The sequence below is a fragment of the Monodelphis domestica genome, chromosome 3, assembly GCF_027887165.1.
Source record: "Monodelphis domestica isolate mMonDom1 chromosome 3, mMonDom1.pri, whole genome shotgun sequence".
Lineage (NCBI taxonomy): Eukaryota > Metazoa > Chordata > Mammalia > Didelphimorphia > Didelphidae > Monodelphis > Monodelphis domestica.
This window is the reverse complement of record NC_077229.1, coordinates 311,226,317-311,247,303: the sequence shown is the minus strand read 5'-3', so window position 1 is coordinate 311,247,303 and position 20,987 is coordinate 311,226,317. Positions and strand designations below refer to the sequence as shown.

Sequence of the window (20,987 nt, the reverse complement as noted above, 5' to 3'; positions counted from 1 at the left end):
CATTAAAGTTTTGACAAATGAATAAATGGCTCTAATGAAAATATCTCAGTCATAGTTACTTCCAAAGGAAAAAATGAGAATGCAAAAAGTAGCAGGTGGCTCACTCTAATAACAGCATCCAAATACCAAATTTTATCTTCTCTAGTCTTGAAAACTTGCTATGTCAATGGATCTTGTCTAGCAGGGTACAGTGGAAGTTCTGATTAGCCACTGAGACCTTAGCAATCTCTGCTCCAATGGGAGATCATTCTAGAAAAGGAATAGCTAGGAGTCACCTTTTAAATTACCCTTGCCTATATATATCCCACAGTATTAATTGACCTCAAAATGTCCCTTGTTCAGTTTTCTTGTTCAATTAGTGATAGAAGGAAGCACAAAAAGAAAAATCAGAACAAGTATCCTAGACTAAGTTAAAAAGTATCTATCATTTATAGGAAAGACCTCCAAGGTGATAACCCTCTCAGTAACCCATTCAAATTCCTCATAATTTTTAGAAGCAACCATTTTTTTCCTGATAACTAATCAAAATCTGCCTACTATATCTTAGACTGTTTCCTCTTGTTTTTGTTTATTTAGGAATAAAATGACAGTGTTCCTGTATATTCACTCTAAAGACTTGAACTTTCCAACCATTTTGGAGGGCAATTTGGAATTATGCCCAAAGGGTGCTAAAAGACTGATGCCCTTTGATCCAGCCATAGCATTGCTGGGTTTGTACCCCAAAGAAATAATAAGGAAAAAGACTTGTACAAGAATATTCATAGCTGCATTCTTTGTGGTGGCAAAAAATTGGAAAATGAGGGGATGCCCTTCAATTGGCGAATGGCTGAACAAATTGTGGTATATGTTGGTGATGGAATACTATTGTGCTCAAAGGAATAATAAAGTGGAGGAATTCCATGGAGACTGGAACAACCTCCAGGAAGTGATGCAGAGTGAAAGGAGCAGAACCTGGAAAACAATGGACACAGAGATTGACACATGGTGGCACAATTGAACATAATGGACTTCTCTACCAGCAGCAATGCAATGATAAAGGACAACACTGAGGAACGTATAAGAAAGAATACTATCCATATCCAGAGAAAGAACTATGGTAATTGAAACACAGAAGAAAAACATATAATTGATCAAGTGGTTCAATAGAGATATGATTAGGCTTTTGATGTTAAAAGATCATTCTTACAAATATGAATAACATGGAAATAGGTTTTGGCAAAGAAACTTGTATAACCCAGTAGAATTGCTTGTCAGCTCCAGGAGGGGGGAGGAAGAAGGGTAGGAAAAACCATGAATCATGGAACCATGGAAAATACTCTTAATTAATTAATTAGTTTCATTTTTTAAAAAAGACTTGGACTTACAGTTCAACTCTGAGATAAAAACCGGCTACTGTTTTTTGAAATGTATGTCATTCTTCTGAACATTTCCTAAATTCTCTTTAAGTCCAATTCTGTGATCAGTAGCAATCAGTTTTGAGAAGAGTGAGCTTCTGTAATTCCACTCTTGATTAACATCCCATCATCAAGCTCATTTTCAAATAGCAATATAATATTGCTGATAATGTTTTTATTGTATCTCAGATCTTTATCTCCTATACTTAGACATAGATAGTAAGCCAGAAGCATTTGTAAATAATGATTTATACTAATCCTAGATATTATTACTTTCTTATGGTTTTTAATGAATGTAGGAGAAAAGAACAAAGTCCATCCAGTTTTCAATCATATTAGATACACATAAGGCAATTTTTCTCTAATGTTCAGAGAATTTACCTATGAGGATTATCACAATTTAAATCAATGTCTCTCAGCTACATTTTGATTCATCCTGAGCCAAACCAAACTCTAACTGCATCATTCTTTCCATTCTTATCATTCTTTCACTCTAAGTTTTCTACTTTTAGAACTTCTCTTGCCAAATCAGGCATGATCACCCCTTCTTCGGTTCTCTATATAGTGATTAGTTTAGCATTTGGAAATAAATTATCATTACACTGTATGCTAGGCAACTAGATGGTGCAGTGAATAGAGCATTGTACTGGGAATCAGGAAGGTTCATCTTCTTGAGTTCAAGTCCAGCCTCAGACATTTACTACTTGTCTGACCCTGAGAAAATCACTTAGACCTGTTTGCCTCAGTTCCTCATCTGCAAAATAAACTGGAGAAAGAAATGACAAACCACTCCTGCATCTTTGCAAAGTAAACCATAAATGGGGTCACAAAGTATCAAACATGAGTGAAACAGCTCAGCAACACCCATATATTGTAATTAAAATGTCATAAGAATAATTTTAATGCCTGTGAGATAATGATCCTCCATACTATATCTTGCTAAAAAGAGTACATTAGGCACTATGAAATATTCTTATTCCAAATATAAATCTAATATTAGTTATCATAATTAACTAAAGATGAAAATATTAAATTTAAAGGATAATTTTGATGTATGGAAGTTAAAACAGGCTACTTTCCCCTGAACTTTTTCATAGTTGTTAAACCACCAAAACTTGCATCAAATGTCAAAAAAGAAATGTTTTGAGCTGAATACAAATAAAAGAAATGTTCACAGTTTATGTCTCAAAAATATTTTATATGTCAGAATCTCTTTAACTTTTATCTAGTCCTGATCATATGAAAATATAAACATTTTCTATTTTCTAACTATTACTGGCCAGAAAATTGCATCTTCTCTGAGAATCCATGAAGAATTTTTGCAACTCTAAAACCAGTCTGTCACCCATAAAGGAAAGTGTGCTACAAAAATCAATATTCTGTTCTTTGGGTTGTCCTGGAGGAAAATAGAGCTATTGAATCATGAAATGACTTATCCCTCCAACCAAAGCCAAGCAATCCACTCTAATGGAAATGCTATTAGTAGTGAAAGGGTTAACAAAAATATGGATAAAGACACTTTTAGCCTAGCAAAAAAGAGCATTAATAATAAATAACCAATGCTATTGGGTATGATGTAGGCCTCTGAAATGTTATAAAACGTTAAGACTTATACTAGCGAAATGCTTTAACAGAGCCCAAATGTGTGAAAGGATCATCCCTAGAGGTTCACTTCATCTATATATTTTCAACCACAGCTTTTTTTTATACCAAAAGATTGTTTTAATTTTTTTCAAGCTTCCTAATAGTTCAGTGACTGCATCTAATGGCTCCCCCTCTAATTGGGCCTGCATCTGTAAAGCCCGTCAATGGCAGTACTGCTCCATTTAGAACACTAACTAATCAGGTACTTCAAGGACCAGAGAAGGAGCCTTTCACAGATAATAAAAACTATTCATGACTTAAATTCTAAGGGAGAAAAAAAGGTTTGTTTGTGAGTGTGCTAGCCTGCAATAGTCCATATCTAGAGAATGGGAAATTCTGGTCAGAGGTAGTTTAGTCTTTAAAAAAAAAAAATCATGAACATTCTGCCTGATGAAGACTGACATTCCATTCTTTGTTTCAAGATTATTTGGGGTATCTCCTGAGGGATGCCAAAAATAAAGTTCAACCCAGCCCAATATTCTGAAATAGGACTGAAAAGATACAAAACCACCTTGTTACAATAAACAGGCAAAAATCTTTTTTAGAAGATGCAATGTGATAACTTAGTGTTTCAACCTTCTAGATTATACAATAAAATGTTTATAGCTTAGTGTATGAAATAACAGTGCTAGGAGGTTTTATAATAGTTACTCTTTATAGCAAAATTGACCCAAAACATAGGCAAAATGGGTAACTGCCTTTAGATTATTCGGTTTAGCAGGAGTCATAAAATAGTTCATGCCTCCAAAGAGAAATTATCCATACCTCTGTTTTTTTTTATGAAAAAAATCTCTCTTTATGTCCTCCAGAAAGAATATTTTAATTATGAATCTTTTATATCTTCAAAATTGTATCCAAACAGATGACACCGTGGCAGGTTGGTTGATCTTGTATCAAAAACCTGTAAATTTTAGTAACTAAACTAGAGTAAGATGTTGCCATTGCCTGACTTTTTTTGCTTGGAGATCCAAAAGTCAACTTTTTCTAAACTACATACCAGCCAGTGAATACCAGCCAGAAACCATCTTTTAATTATGTTCTCTGATCAAACATTAGTAATACAAGTCAAAGCCTAAAAATAAATAACATATATAAAAACCTAAGCATCTTTTCTCCAGAATGGTTAATAAAATATGTTCCATATATGATGAATTATGTTTCCTTTTCTAAATCGGCACCTTAGGGCACAGAAGAACCAGTATAAAGAGACAGTTTAATTTTTATGATCATTGATTACTTGACATCCATGTAGGAGAGCTAATTAGGACCAATCATGAAGGTCATCTGATGATCTGGACATTAGAGTGTGATCCCCAATTCATTCATGGGAACCAATCAACACCAATAAGATAGTAATGACTTTCTGCCACATTTGATTGGACTAGATTCAAACTAGTGACCTAGAGGTGAAATCTGTGAACTATTAACAATTCTAAACTACTTAGTCCCATATCAGTGATCAATTCCAAAATGCATGGATACTTTAATGTCATTTTATTGCTTCTGTAGAAATAATGTTTCATTTGTCTTGAAAAATAAAAATTTCACTACTTTTAACACCACTTTTACAAGAACATTCATATGTCAATTCTGGGGATTTTAAGTAATGGAAAGAACATACTTTAATATAGAACTACAAAAGAAAACTAGAATATTGACTGTATAGAAAAGCAGTGCTTTAGTGCAAAATATAATAGTGAGGGTAGAGATTGGAGTTTTGTTGTATTGTTCTTTTAAAGGAGTGCAGTCCTAGGATTCATTAATAGAAGAATGAAATGTGAGTTAATAATGTCTCCATATTTTTTATTGGATAGCGAGCCAAAAGTTGTATTGATAAACTGACTTCTAACCCTGACCTCTCAGAGTCTTGAAAGGAAGTGAATAAAACACTCAGTCTCAATCAGTTTAGCAAGGTTTGAATATCATCCTTGATTCTTATTAGTCATGTGACATTGGTGACCATTCACATACTTAACTTCCACATCTATAAAATGGGAATAGTAGTAATTTATTACCTATTTAAAATAAGGGCAACATATGATATCTTAAATAAAAGAAATAAATCAATTGGAAAACAAAAAGATAATAGAACTGATTTTTAAAAAAATACTATGAGGTATTTCTTTGTAATGACTAACAAATCTGATTCTTAAACAATCCTGTTTGGTAGTGGCTATTACTGTTCCTCTTTTAACAGTCAAGAAAGCTGAATCTAAGAGAGATATTAGGATTTACACATCTGAAAGTGCTGGAAGAAAATCTGTACTCAAAGGGAGGAAAATAAGAGGAAGGAAAATACAACTGACAAAACTATTAATGTAAAGTGAAATAATTATACTTCCTTCTCGATAAGATTTTACAAAGAAAGCGTTTTATAAAATGTAAAGCATCATATAATTATGGTTTATTAGTACAGCATCCTCCATGAAAAAGAAATCTAGACTCACTAATATGAAGACAAATACTTGTTCTCTATCCCATCAAAAGAAAAAAAAAGAAAAAAAGGAAGAACTTGCTAAAGTAGTCTCAAAAGTTAAAGCAGACTACTATTTCAAAGGATTATGAAATCTCCTTCCCCAATATATTTCAGAATCATGTACAAAGTTATTTGCTTAGATGAGGCAGCTAAGTGGCATAGAGGATAGAGGGTCAAATGCTGTCAGGGAGATTATGATACACATTTCCTAGATATGTGACAGTGGGTACGTCATTTAACTTCATTTAGAATAAAAAAAGATAATAATAGGCTTTGCCAAACAGGATTGTTGTAAGAATCAAATGAGATAAATTTAAAGGCAGACAGAGAAACATTTATTAAGCACTACTGTGTGTCTGGCATTGTGCCAAGCTTTGGGGATACAAAAATCAGTCAAAAAAGTCCCTGCCTTCAAAAGCTAAAAAAATGTTAGCTATTTTTATTAGATGGTTTAACCACAGTCTTATCTGAGGACAGAATAGTCCCTTCAGTTATTTGAGCATTGTCGCTCATTTAGAATTTATTATATAACTGCATTATAGAAATAATCTTATAAGAGAAAATTAACATTCCCTCATACGTTACATTTGATCAATTAAACTGCTTTCAAAATAATAGAGCATTACTCTACTTATCCTTTTGGTACTATGTAATTTTCTAATTTCACCCAGGAATTCTTTATAAAATCAACCACTTTACACTACTGTCATGCTACATTTTGGTCATTACTATAACACAAGCATTTCCCAAATTCCTAGAGGTAATCAGAACATGGTATCATCAGAAACATTATGCGTCATCATTTAATTTAATGAATTTATTCTCAACTTCTCCCAAAATTAAGAATGTGGTCATTGAAACCTGTTCTGTTGCCTTATATTAATCAAAGGTTTATGCATCTTTAGGAAAGCATTCATAATTTGAGTATCAAAAGGAGATAAGAAGAGAAAAGACATACTTTTATGTAGATGAAGAAGTTTCAAACATTTGGTTCAGGTATGAAATCAGTTAAGGCTATTTTTTTTTTCTTAGCAAAGCCCATACACTGAAAAACCTCTAGACGCTGAACCAGCATTGCCATTCTTATCTTGCACCTGCTTCTGTGAACAACAGTCCATCCAATTCCTGCAATCAATGCATTTGTCAGTGCCATTAACCATGGCCTCTCATACCCCTTCCCCCTCATCTTCCTTTACCAATGGACAGATGCTTCATCTCCAAATCAATGAACTGGTGATTTTTTCACCAACATCAAATGGTGCAGCAATTTATCAGTTCAAGGATTTTACTTTCTCTAATTTATCACATCTAGCAAGCCTCAGTGCCATTAGCTAAACATTTATTATTATATCCACTATAACAACATATGCATTCAACAGCACTGGCCTAAGATCAAAATGTTTCATAAAGAATAATTAGTAACTAGCTTTAATTTCATTTTACTATTCTGTGCAAAATATGTGAGATGAAAAGTTCAAATGAAAGCATTGCATACTATCTGTCATTTGTTTTGTTTTCAATACCATTTAATTGGCATTTTGATTGCTAATCAATTTTGAAATGTTATCTTTTATTCTAATGACCATATTCTTTTCTCAGTGCATGAAGATTTACATATATTATAGTAATTAGTGTTAATGGGAATTATAAACATAAATCTTTAGCACATCAAAAGAATAATTAATCTTAACATTACCAAAATATTCATCAGTCTCTTAAGTCAGAATATGATAAAAATCCTATTTTCTTACCATCTATCTCGTTTTGCCCAAAAATTTGCACGTTACTTTAGTAATTTACATAAGAAATTAACTCAGAGCTAAATGGTAACATGAGGGCAGAGTTAAACTGCAAAAGTGTAGAAACATCTAAAGTTTTCTTTTTGGTCTTCCTATTTGAGTTACAAACCACACCTGGAACCTAATGGTAATTAATTTCACTTTCAAAACAAATTAAAATTCTCAAATAATGGTTAGTTCATAATTATGTCAACAAAATTGACATGAAATAGATTAAATTTGTACATAAATATACCATATTATTGTTTACTTTTTCCACAAAGTGAAATATGTTATTTCAAATCTTCCACATTAAAAAAATATCATCTTTCTGGACAGTGTTGAATACATGTTGTCATGTTGTATCCTGCCTTACATAAGAAATGCTTTGCTTATGAGAATATGATTATTGGAGAAATCCAAATAGACTAATATTCCATCAGTGAAGCTTTCAATTGGGTCATTCATTCTGGAAAATAATTTGGCATTATACTAAAAAAGAGATGGTAGGAGGCAAAAACACCCATACCTTTTGACCTAACAATATCCTTATTAAACATATTCCTCTTTGGGGCATTTATATATTAAATGAAATTATCCACAGGTGCAAAACCACTTTAATCTACACTTTTATTATAATAAACCATTTTTTGTTTTAAAAAAAACCTTACTTTCCATCTTAGAATCAATACTAGGTATTGGTTCCAAGGCAGAAGAGTGGTAAGGGCTATCTATCCAGTGATTGTCAAGTGACTTGCCCAAGGTCACACGGCTAGGAAGTGTCTGAGGTCAAATTTGAACCCAGGACCTCCCATCTCTGGGCCTGGCTCTCAATCCATTGAGATACCCAGCTGCCCCCATAGCAAACTATTTTAAACCAAGTATAAACTCACCAAATGGAAACAACTAAAGAAATCATGATATATGAATATAATATAATATTATTTACCCCTAGTTTTGGTTTTAGAGGATTGCTCTATTGCAAAAATGAATAATAAGGAGATGGCTACTGAGTGATGATACTTGTGTAATCCAGTGGAATTGCTTGTCAGCTCTGGGAGTGGGGAGGGAGAAGGGGAGGAATCTTGTAACCATGTTAAAATACTTAAAATAATAAACAAACAAACAAATAAATAAATGGTTTGAAAATATATTATTTATCCCTTAAAATGATGAAAGAGAAGAAAACCTAAATAGAATTAATGAACTGACACAGAGTTAAAGTGACCATAAGTAGAATAATTTACAACTTTACTGTAACTATAAAAATATAAAGGAAATATCTATGAAAAGCTTAATTACTCTAATCAATGTAATAAACAATCATAATTCCAAAAGACAAATGATGAATCATATCCCCCAATGTTTTTAATAGAGAGGTATGGACAAGAGGAGGACAAGACTTACTTTTTAAACAAGCCCAGGGTGTGAGTTTGTTTTGCTTAACTGAATATGTTTGTTTTTTACAGAAGTGGGCAAAAAATTTAAAGTGGAGTAGAGTGGGCAGCAACAGTTATGAAAAAAAAATATAAGGAAGAAAAGAACAATGAAACTTTGAAAACACAAATAAGAGAGGAAAATTCAGAAGGAAATAAGGATTTTTTTCTATATATTTTTTCTATATATTGTCTGTTTTTTATATATATTTTTTATATATTCTGTTTTTTCTATATATTGTCATTATTTAAGTTCATAATATAACTATATAGATGAATAGATACATTAATTAATTAAAAGCAATCCTTCCTAACTCAACCTACCCCACTCTTAAAAAAAGAACACTAAAAATGATTAGCTTTGGAGTAAGAGGAAATGACACCAAAACTGCCTACCTAGCATTTCTATAGGCCTTTAAGATTTACAAAGTATACCCATTATACAAATAAAGAAACTGGTTAAGTTTAAATGTCTGAGGCAAGATTTGAATTCAAGCCACCTAGCTATGACTGCCTCAAAGTCCTCAGACTCATCATCTAAGAGGATTAGACAAGATAGTCTTTCATGTCCCTTCCAGATATTCCAGATATTATGTTATTATACACAATACTATGTTCTTCCTTACTTCTCCAACCTTAAACATTATTGTTTAGTTGTTTTGATTGTGTCCAACTCTTTGTCACTCCATTTTGGGGTTTTCTTGGCAAAGATATTGGAGTGTTTTGCCATTTCCTTCTCCAGCTCATTTTTCAGAGGAGAAAACTGAGGCAAACGGGATTAAGTGAGGTTGGAGTTGAACTCAGAAAGAGGAGTCTTCCTGATTCCAAGCCCAGTGCTCTATCCACTGAGCCAACTAGATAACACAGTGGATACAGCATTGGGCCTGGAATCGGGAAAACCTTAACATGTCACTTCCCTACTCAACTTTCATCAGTGCCTATTACCTCTAGGATAAAATATATTATATAAGTAAATATAATATAAAGAAATATAAAATATATACGTGTCTGACTTTAAAATCCCAGTACAACCTAACCCCAGTCTTACCTTTATAGTTGATTTATACATAATTCCCTTCATGTTCTAGCCAATCTAGCCATAATATCTTTCTTGGTTTACCTCACAAATGTCATCCCTTCACTAATCTCTTCTCCTTTCTACCCATCATCCTCTGTTTGGAATATACTCACATCTAACCTCTATTCATAGAATCTCTCACTTTTTTTTTTTTACTTCAAGTGCCACCTTTACTTCAGGACATAATCTGTGGATATGTGAAACTTATAAAAATAATTTGATAACTTTATTTCAATATAATTGGTTGCCTTCATAATCCTGTGTATTATATTTCATTTTGAAACATTATTCTGAAAAGGGGCCCATAGCATTTCATCATACTGATAAAGAGTCAGTGAAGTAAAAAATGTTAGGTATCCCTGTTCTAAATGAAACCTATCCTGATACTCCTTCCAACTTCCAGGGATTTCCTTCCATAAATGACCATTTTTTTTAACATTTATTCTGTACAGATCTATATATATGCATATGTTATCTCCCTAATATAATATAAACCTGATATAACAGTCATCACATTGACTGGTACATGGTTAGCCCCTAAAATTGTTGTTTTTAAATATGTTTTTTAGTTTAATTTAATTTAAATAATGAATTAAAATATGGTTAGACCTTTGTTAATTGTTTGATAATCCCTTCATATTTAGTCAAATTAGACTACTAGTTGTTCCCCCAGTTAAATAGTCCATCTCTCACTTCCACTTATTTGCATGGGTTATCTTAATTCCTGACAGGTACTCCTTCTTCATCTTTGTCTCATAATTCTTGCCTTCCTTCAAAGCCAAGCTTAGATGCTACCTTCTCTTTGAAACCTTCCCTGATTCCCCAGTTCTTATTGTCTCCTAATAGTTTTCTTTGGACTACAAATCTGGGTAAAAACACCTCCAAGAAGTCAGGAGCATCTTGTGGACAGGAAAGAATTTGGTTTTATCTATATATTTCCAGTCCCTTGCACATAACGAGTGTTAAATAGATGTTTATTGAATTGAACTGATCAAAACAGTATTTAGGAAAGTTCAATCAGTAATTCAGGATGGATTGGAAGAAGAGGAGGAAGAGGAGGAGGAGAACAAGGAAAAAGAAAGAGGAAAACTCTTTAATTGAAGGAATTCAGTCCAAAGGCAAACAGGCTAGCTTTCCAGTAGGCAGTATCTCAGAGCTAGAAGACTGACAATTATCTAAATACAAAACATGTCAGTTCATTTTTTGAAAGGGGACAGGTACAAAAGACATTTCAAATGATAAATAGACAGGAAATAATGGCTTGCTGGATACTGGGGATGGCAAAGAATGAGTCAGGGTCATCACACCAAGGTTTCTCACCTGGGTGACAAAAGAAATGATGATGTCATTTATAAGAACTGAGAAGATTGAAGAGGGGATTCAGTGAAGAAGGTAATGAGGTTGGTTTTAGATATGTTGAGTCATTTGAGTGGGAGTCCAGATGGATAAAATTTAGAAAATCTTCAGCATTACAAGTTCTATGCTACCTTCTCTAAAATCGTAGTCTTTCTATATAGAAGGGCGATAAGATGGTACAATGTATAGCACACGGGACCTAGAATCAAGAAGATCTGAGTTCACATCCAGCCTCTCACTAGGGGTGACCCCAGGCAAGTTACTTAGTTTCCATCTGCCTCAGTTTCTTCTACTATATGATCAAGATAATAACAGCACCTACCTCCCAGAGTGGTATCAAATGAGATAATGTCAGCCAATATTTGTAAAGCATTTAAAGAGCCTGGCACATAATAAGCACTTATTGAATGTTTATTCCCTTTTCCCTATAAAGGATCCTCAGCTAAAACTATAGAATCAGAATCTGAAGGAATTTTCCATTAAAATAATTCAACTGACATTCAAATAATCAGCTGACAATTTATTAATCACAGATTATATACCAAATACTGGAGACACAAATATAAAAGTGAACCACTCAAGAAGCTTACATTCTCAAGCTTCATCATTCTACCGAATCTCTCTGACCTAGAGAGGCCACAAAAATTGAACCATTTTGAGAACATAAAGACAATCACCCAGTGATGAAATCAAACCAATTGAACCTTCCCATGGTGTCAACATCCTGTGAAGAACCCAGTTAGGAAGTATTTCTACTTCATGTAATCATTTACCTCCCACATCCTTTTTAAGTTTCTACTATATATCTGTCATTGTACTAGTTTCTAGGGACAAAAAGATAAAACTCTTCAGAAATGATGAGGATGATTATCTGACTCCATAGGGAATATAGGTGAAAAAGCACTTATTTACTTACTTTGTGTCAGACACTGGGCTAAACACTAAGGACACAGATAGAAACTGAACCTATGGCAAGTCAATTGCATGGAAGATACTGATTCAAATCAAGAAAGGGAGTTTTCTTACCTGGGAGTTTCCTACATAAGTAGAAGGGATACAAAAATGACAAATAGGACAGTCCCTCTTTTCAAGAAGGAGAGAGTCCAATTGGAAAAATAGCACATCTAGGAGGTAGGTTGCTCTTTAATAACCAAACATTCAGTATGAGAGTAAATTGAAATAAGCAGACCTTGGCCTCTGGGTCTCCATATACTCTCAGAAGGAGCCACCTAACTTTACCAAAGAGTTACACTTTATAAAGGAGTGGCAGACCAACTGCTTAAAGTTTCCCTGATCCAAGGAACTTGAGCCTTCTGTCTCTGCCTCTTCCTGTCTTAAACTAGTCACTTCTTTTACTTACATGATTATGGGGGCTTACTGACCACCACCAATACTAGCTGCCTCTTCTAAAATTGTTCTGGAATCGTACTCAGCACCATAGCCACTTTCTAGTGTGAAGCTTAAAAACTACTCAGACTGTACTTTAGAAGATTTGATTTAGCTATTTCCTTATTGTAACAATGGAGATATTTGGTCTAACAGAATTAGGAATGTCTTGGGAATTTTACATTACTCCACCCATACTTAGACACACTTTAGGGGAAGATAAATTTGTAAACTCCTGATTGAACAATGAAGCTACTTAACTCATACCTTATAGTGAAACTAGGACCTTAAGCTGTCTATTTTTAGATCTAATACAAAAAGGTGTTAAGTACCTATAAAGGGTTAAGTTGATCACAAAAAGGTCAAGTAACTCACAAAAGGCAAGCTTAACAAGTGTGAAGTACTCAAAAGATATAATCTAACCAGAGAAGGTGAGAACTAAAGAGTGGTGAGAACTAAAGAATGCTAAAGCATCTACTGTGATTAGTAGACATGAAAATTTAGGGGAGGTGACATGAAAGAAAATTCTCTTTAAAAGGCTAAAATTCAGTTCAAGAGATTATTCTGAACTCAGTTCAGGAGACTGGACTGGATTTAGGACTGGAACCCAACTTGGAGACAGTCTTGTGGGGAGTGATAAGACTGACTCCCTTACCCTTAGGCTCAGGGAGGCCACTTTGGCCAAGGCCTTTAACTACTGCCTGGTTCAACTTGAGCCAGAGCAGTTTAAATTAATTCTCTCTCTCTCTCTCTCTCTCTCTCTCTCTCTCTCTCTCTCTCTCTCTCTCTCTCTCTCTCTCTCTCTCTCTCTCTCTCTCTTTCCTAAATCCCTTCTCCCTATATAAATTAAAATCTCCATAATTCCTAGCTGACTTGGGTATTTTATTATTTGGGAATTTTCCCTGGTGACCAATCATTTAGATTTAACTCAAAACACTAAAATTATCCTTACACTAGGTTACCATATTTGGTCCAACACTGTCAGATGAGAATCCACATTATCTCTAATGACCCCCCAAAAAAGAATACTTCAAATTATTTTTCAGTAATTTTTGCCCCCTAAAAAACTGTATTTAACAACATCCTCAATTTGGAAATGAGTTTTTATATGTAATCTTTTTTTAACCCTTACTTTCTGTCTTAGAAATAGCTCTATGACAGAAAGGGTAAGGATCAAACAAACAGGATTAAGTGACTTGATAAGGATTACATACACAGCTAGGAAGTGTCTGAGGTCAGTTTTGAACCCCTCTTCTTGACCCCAAGCCTGGGGCTCTATTCACTAACCCACTTAGCTGCCCTTCATATCTCATCTTAAAACCCTTAGGTTCTGAATTGTGACCAATATTGTAAGAGCTTCAGAAGCTCTACCTCAGTGATACTATGTTTATTTCCTTTAATTTTTGAAATTTTCAGAAAAAGGAATTGAAGAAGGATGTTTTAGGAAGGAGTCTACAAATCTTGCATTTTTTTTTTGCTGCTCACTATATAGATGTAATCCCCCATTAAGAATAATAAGCATTTCATTTACACATCAAAAATCTGTCACACCCCAAAATGCCTTAAGAACAGCATTGTCTTTTGTAATAGCACTATACAATGCCAGTTACTTTCATCACACCATGCAAAGCACAGCATTTTTAAAGCCTGTTATTTCTAAGTAAAACAAAAATAAATATAGGTAGAATATGTAGGGGAAATCTAAATTAACTGAAATGCTCAAGAATGAGCTTTTTTGAGTGAGAGAATTTGAGTATTGATTTGTGGGTTATTTGATTTCCTTGAATAAATCATAGATTCAAAGTGGGAAGGGAATTTAAAGATTTCTCTCTGGGTATCCCTGATAGCCAAGCTCTTCCCCATTCCACAACATAGTCAGGCCTTAAGCCTGTGTAAGTCAAGTCAACAACCAAAAACAGTAAGTATCTCTGATTAAGGTCTTTTTCCTCAAATATGTGGAGAATTGAGCAAAAATTTTAGGAATATAAATCTTTCCCCAATTAATAAATGGTCAAATGATATGATAGGCAGTTTCCAGATGAAGAGATGAAAGTAATACAGAATCCTATTTTCAAAAATGTTCTAAGTTGCTCTTTATTAGAGAAATGCAAATCAAAACATTTCTAAGGTAGCACTTCACACCTATCAGATTAGTTAATACCACAAAAAAAGGAAAATAATAAATGCTGGAGGGTTTATGGGAAAATTGGGACACTAATGTATGGATGGTGGAATTGTGAACTGATTCAACTATTCTGGAGAATTTGGAACTATGCCCAAAGGGCTAAAAAACTGTGAAAACCCTTTGATCCAGCAATACCACCACTAAGTCTGTATCCCAAAGATTTTTTTAAAAAGGGGAAAAGGACTTATTTGTACAAAAATATTTATAGCAGCTTTTTTGTGGTGGAAAAGAGCTGGAAATTGAGGGGATATCCCTCAATTTGGGAATAGCTGAATACATTGTGACATATGATTGTAATGGAATACTTCTGTGCTATAAGAAATGATGAGAAGGATTATTTAAGAAAAGCCTGTAAAGACCTACATGAACTGATGCAAAGTGAAATGAGAAGGACCAGGAAAAACATCATACACGGCAATAGCAATATTTATATGATGAACATTTACGATTGATTAGCTATTCAGAGAAGTCCAAGCGAATCCTCAAGGACTCATGACAAACACTGTCATCCACCTCCAAAGAAAGAACTGGAGTTTAAATGCAGACCAAGACATACTATATTTCATTTTATTTTTTACTTTTTTGTTTGCTTTCTTTTTCACAAAATGACTAATGAGGAAAGATGTTTACACTATTACATATGTTAAATCTATATCATATTGCTAACCATCTTGGGAGTAAGGAGGGGAAAGAGAAAAGGAGGGTGAGAATTTGGAACAAAGGGAAGAAATAGAGGCTAAAAAATTATTTTTCCATAGTTGAAGAAAAAATAAAATAATATAAATAAAATAATCCCTACAGTTTTGATACTGGAAGAGTAAAAGAACTAAATTGAGAACATATTTGGCACCTTAAAGTCTGCAAAATATTTATACACATTTTCTCATGAAATCCTCATCAGACACCTGTGGCAGAGGTACTTATCATTCTCATTTTATAGATGTAGAAAGTAAGGCTCACAGGAGTGAAATGACTTGCTGGGAGTCACATAGCTAGAACATTCATAGGGAGCACATATTGGAGCTAGGATGGAGTTCAAGGGTCATCTAGTTCAATGCTCTGATTTTACCCTTAAGGAAAGTGAGGTCTGTGGAGTTTAAGTGGCCTACCCAAGGTCACTGCTAGAACATTCATGGGGATCATAGAGATCACAAATCTAGAGTTGTCAGGTACCTCAGAAGGCATATAGTCTAACTTCCTCATTTAAGAATTGAGGAAAATGAGATTCAGGGAGGTTGAGACTTCTTCAAAGTTATACAGATTCTGTCAGATGTAGCATTGGAACCCAGGTGCTCTGACTTTATAATCAGTGCTCTTTTTATGTGGCTTCTGGTTTCTTGGATTCAAACCTAGATCTTCCCTATTCTAAGTTCAGCACTCTAGCCAGTGCACCAAACAATCTCCATAACTAAATAATAGAGGGTTAAATCACATAGAAAAAGAGAAACAAAATCCATTCAAAATGCAAATTCCTTCACATGAAAAAGTATCAGTAGGTCTAAATTGCAAAATAAATGTTCTTCATGGAGCATAAAGCTTTCTTGTTGCTTCATGTGTTGGCATATATAAAGGAAGAGGTGAACAGTACATTCCATATGGCTCAGGCAAAAAATTACTATTGGAGTAACAGACATCCAGGACTCTCCATGCTTCCCCCAATCATGTTATTTCAACATTATGCTAAAGGAAATTGTTTACAAATTGCTCCAGATATAGAATTAAGAGTAAGGTAAAAATAGAGTTTCCTCTGGGGAGGAAGGAAACCACTCTCCCGGGTTTTTTTTGTTTGTTTGTTTTTGATTGGAGAGTTGTTTTGTTTTTTAAACAAATGAATATTATCCCTTTATTTGTATAAGGACATTTGATGTATCTGAATCATTTTTCATTCTATCACTCCAAATTGGTTATAAAAAAAAAGTTTGTGTTTCCACCTCTTAATTTAAACATTGCCCATCCTCACTAATATCTCTTTGGACTTTCAAAAGATAAATTAGAAGTTCAATAAATCTTCCTTAGTGATAACAGCATCTGAGGTCCAAGTTCTGCCTCACATGTTTTATACCTGTGACCTCTTCAATGTTAGATGAAGACCTCAAACTGTCTGTGGTGACATCTCATAGGAACATAAATTCAACGACACTTCCACCAACAGCCCTCAGAATACCTAACCCTGCTTACTGGATTTCTACCTAAAATAGGCATGATAAAGGTAGTATTTGTAGTCATTGCTTAAAAATATCATTCAACAATCTCTATTAAGCATCAGTTATGTGCCAGACACTGAGCTCTAAGTATGTTTTGGTTTTTTTTAAATCAATGTCTAGATTACCCATTTTTGACATTAGACTAATTGCATTTATTATAAAATATGCCCCAAAAGAAGATCTACATATTAAATGAATTATCTGTGTATAAGTTGTTAAGTGGTTTGACTAGAAAGAATAAAAGTTGTGAAATGGTTGATGGCAGTTTTGACAGTTTTCAATGGACTACAAGAAATGAGAATAACTGGATTTATTCACAGTTCTTTTTGTTTGTTTATTTCTGTGAAGCAAACATTTCCACAATTAGCCCTGCAGGTATATCTTCATAATCATAATTATAAGTAGTTTGAAACCTGGGATAAATGAGACAATGACTACTTAATCTGATCTATCAGGGCCCCAAATGTTGTTTGAATTGAGTAGGACTAGATGTAACAATAAATGTGTTACTTTTTCTTTAACTTTTAGAACTTTCCTCTGTTTCAAAGGATCATTATAGTTAAGTCAATAATTAGAAGAGAGATTCTCCTCAGCAAATTTTCAATAATAGGTTATCTTCTACCACTAATACTTATACACAACCCCATCCCTTCCAGTAGTATTTACTCACAAATTTCAAACTGATACTAATATAAATCTTTTTTTAAAAGCATATTTAGGAAGATAGATCTGATGTATTAAAAAAAAAATAAACCATACTCTATCTCCAGAGTCAGGAGTACATAAGAATAGTTCTCCAAAGCTAAAAGAGCATCATAATCAAAAAGATCTGAGTTCTATTTTCTTAGATCAGGTTATGTCATTTTTTAGTTAAATAACTGGCCACTGGGTGGTACAGCAGATAGAGTGCCAGGTCTGGAGTCAAGAAAACCTGAGTTCAAATCCAGCCTCAGACATTACTAGTTTTGCGACCATGAACAAATCACTTAAATTTGTCTCAGTTTTCTCATCTATAAGATGAGCTGGAAAAGGAAATGGCAAACCACTCCAGTATCTTCACCAAGAAAAACTAAAAAGGAGTCATATAGACATGACTGAACAACCACAACAATAAGTTATATGACTTTGAGTAAATAATTTGATCTCTGGGCCTCAAATTTCTTAATCTGAAAGATGAAAAGTTAAGACTTAATTGTCTCTTAGGTCTGTTACTTCCAGCTGTAAACTTCTATTCTGTTAAAATTACATTTCTACTCAATGCTGCTATGGATTTTCCACATCATTGCTCTTCTCCACTAAGACATATAATCAAGGGTTGACAGCATTATCAGTGAGACCCGCCTCCTATTAAGAAAGTGAATTTTGTCTTTCTTATATTCATTTCCCTGTTAATGTAGAAATAATCCTGTTCAAGTGAAACATTTTCTCACCATGAAATAATTATATATATATATATATATATATATATACATACATACATATGTCCAATTTAAAATTTTTCAGGCAACAGAAGGCATTTTGCCATAGATTAAGAAAAATTAATGGCACTACCAAATTCCTGAACATAAAGATTCAGTCTTGGTACTGTTTATATTTAATGAAGAGCACATCAAAAAGTAAAACTATCCAAAAAGGAAGGGAAGAAAGAAAGCACTCTGAAGCAGTACAAAAGTGAAAACCTTCAGGGGACTGAGGATTAACTCTTAAAGAAACAGTATCATTTTTAATCCCTTAGTTAATAAGCCATACAAGGGGTTGTTATTGCTCAGTAAAGTTCATCTTGACAGCTTTTTCCTTGGGAAAATTTGCAAACTTTAGCAAAAGAAATTAGCAAGCACAACCCAAATTGTTAGCTATGTATCTACCAAGTTGTTGGAGTTTCTTTGCATATAGTAAAACAATGAAGAAAAGCAAGGAACAGCACAGTGTCCCTTCATGCATCACAAGATGTAGTGCAATGCCTGGTAGAAAGGGTCAGTAGCCTTGACCTCAAAAAGTGACCACTCAGGGAAAAATAGAGCAGAAAAGCTCCCAGTGTACTATATGCTAACAGGAGCATATAGAGATGAATGAGATAGATAGATAGATAGATAGATAGATAGATAGATAGATAGATAGATAGATAAAATATTTTAATCTATCCGGTAAGATAGAATTTTTTTTTCCAGGTCTTTCAACTATCCATTAGCCTTGCTTTCTCAAACAAGTCATATCCAGCAGCTTGCCCTGCCTACTTTGTTCTCTCCTTAAGGACAACTGTCAATCTGTCACTGGGTAAAAGTAAAATTTAACCAAAACAAAAGGGAAGAGATTAATTTTTTTTAACACATAGTCACAGAGGAAAATCCTCCTTCAGTGGTCTGAAAGAGTTTAATAACTATCTTTAGACTCATTTCTGTTAAGAATCACTTTCAATACAGTTACATAATGGATGTTTCCTCTCCCTCTGGGAATCTAGGACAATAGCACCGCACTTTTACCCTCCTCCCTACTGAATCTATGCAAAACGGTTACTTTTCAAAAGCAAAGCCCACAACAAGCCACCAAACTTTGCATATCACTACGTAGGAGATGTAGGTCTTAAGCTTCTAAGCGAGGGGTGGGTGCAAGCACTCACCAGCCACCGCGCCGCTTGCAGCATCCCCAGAACAACTGGGTGAGCTCAGTGGCTGAGTGGCCGCCCGGAAGGGAGCGAGCGCTCACTTCTAAAGTCCCTTGGGAAGGGGGAAGCCTGGCGCGGAGGTTGCTCCCTGGATCACAGTCTATAGCAGAGGCTGACAGGAGGCTAGTCCCGGGCTTCCCGGCAGCTCAGCCCACGGTGGCGGAGCTAATGGGGGCGGGGAGCCCGCAGAAAGAGCAATCACTCAATTCACACACTAGCTCTCAAGCTCGCTCCCAACATTCTGAGTTACCGCGCAAATAGAAGAGCTGTTGGGGGACTGGGCGCTTCAGCCTGGGAGGGACTCGAGGGAGTAAGGGAACAGGCTGGAGAGATGGAGGCACCTCTGGGTCTCCAGGAAACCTGGTAGTGCCCGAGGGAGGTCCTGGGAAGAGACTAGAAGTAGGTAGCTTAGTCGCTCGGTGGTTCACTCACCAGCTGCAGAGTACAGAGGAAAATGAGAGTACAGCGCCCGGTGCAGCATCCCATGGTGACTGGCAGCGTCCGAGCCGAGAAAAAGCTCTGAAGCTCCGGCAGGCGTCCTCTCTTTCTCGTCTTCTCTAATGCAAGCCCACTCCCCAAGCCTGCCCCAGCTCCTGCTCTGGACCTGGCCCCCACCTAGGAGCTAGGGCTCACTACCTTCAGGCAGACCCCAGCACCTCTGCAACCTCCAAGCTCAGTTTCTTTTTTCTTTCTTTTTTCCGAGCTTGAGGGCATTGGTTTCTTGGTTGGGGGGTGGGGGGTGGAGTGTCCCTTCTCCTTTGTTGTAGTTTCTTCGGACTAAGCAAGCTGAGGTCAGTGCAGCCCGGCGGACTGGAGCATCTGGCTGGGGTCCCTTCCTCCCCACTGTGCAGGTCTACTTCTTGAGGAGGGGGAACAGAGGGTGGGAGGAGGTGGGGGAGAAGGGAGGCTACAGATGGTGAGTGGGTGAATGTCTGTTTAGGGGAGGGGTATATAGTAGGTGGGTGTCGTAAATGGAGTGGGTTGACGGGGCTGTGTGTGTGTGTGTGTGTGTGTGTGTGGTGTATGGTGTGTTTTGTAGGAAGGTGGTAAGGAATGAATGAAAGAGAGTGTAACCCGAGGGGACTAGCTAGACTTGCTCAGAATATTTTTTAGGGGTGTGTGTGTGTGTGTGTGTGTGTGTGTGTGTGTGTGTGTGTGGTGTTAGCAGATAGTGGTGGATAGTGGGTGCTGGTGGCGAATGAATATGAGTGTAATTGAAGAGATGAAGTAGATAGATCTGTCTGACTCTGGGATTCTGTCCATACATATGTCTTGTGAGGGAGATGGATGTGCCTGTAAACTGATGGGAGTGTATGTAGGGAATCCGTTAGGCAGTTGCCCATTGAGGTAGAGAGAAACCAATGGTGACTCTAGAGAGTTATAAATTG

The 20,987-nt window shown here is 35.4% G+C and overlaps 1 protein-coding gene across 1 annotated transcript in view; it reads right to left on the bottom strand.

Annotated features, from left to right (window-relative positions):
- The window catches only part of NKAIN3 (sodium/potassium transporting ATPase interacting 3), an 868,360-nt gene extending 847,682 nt beyond the window's left edge, over nt 1-20,678 (bottom strand). Inside the window, exon 1 of the mRNA XM_007487063.3 lies at nt 20,032-20,678. Coding sequence (XP_007487125.2) covers nt 20,032-20,085 — 54 coding nt within the window. The 5' untranslated portion in view covers nt 20,086-20,678. The remainder of the gene's footprint in view (nt 1-20,031) is intronic.
- Nucleotides 20,679-20,987: the final 309 nt, after the last annotated feature.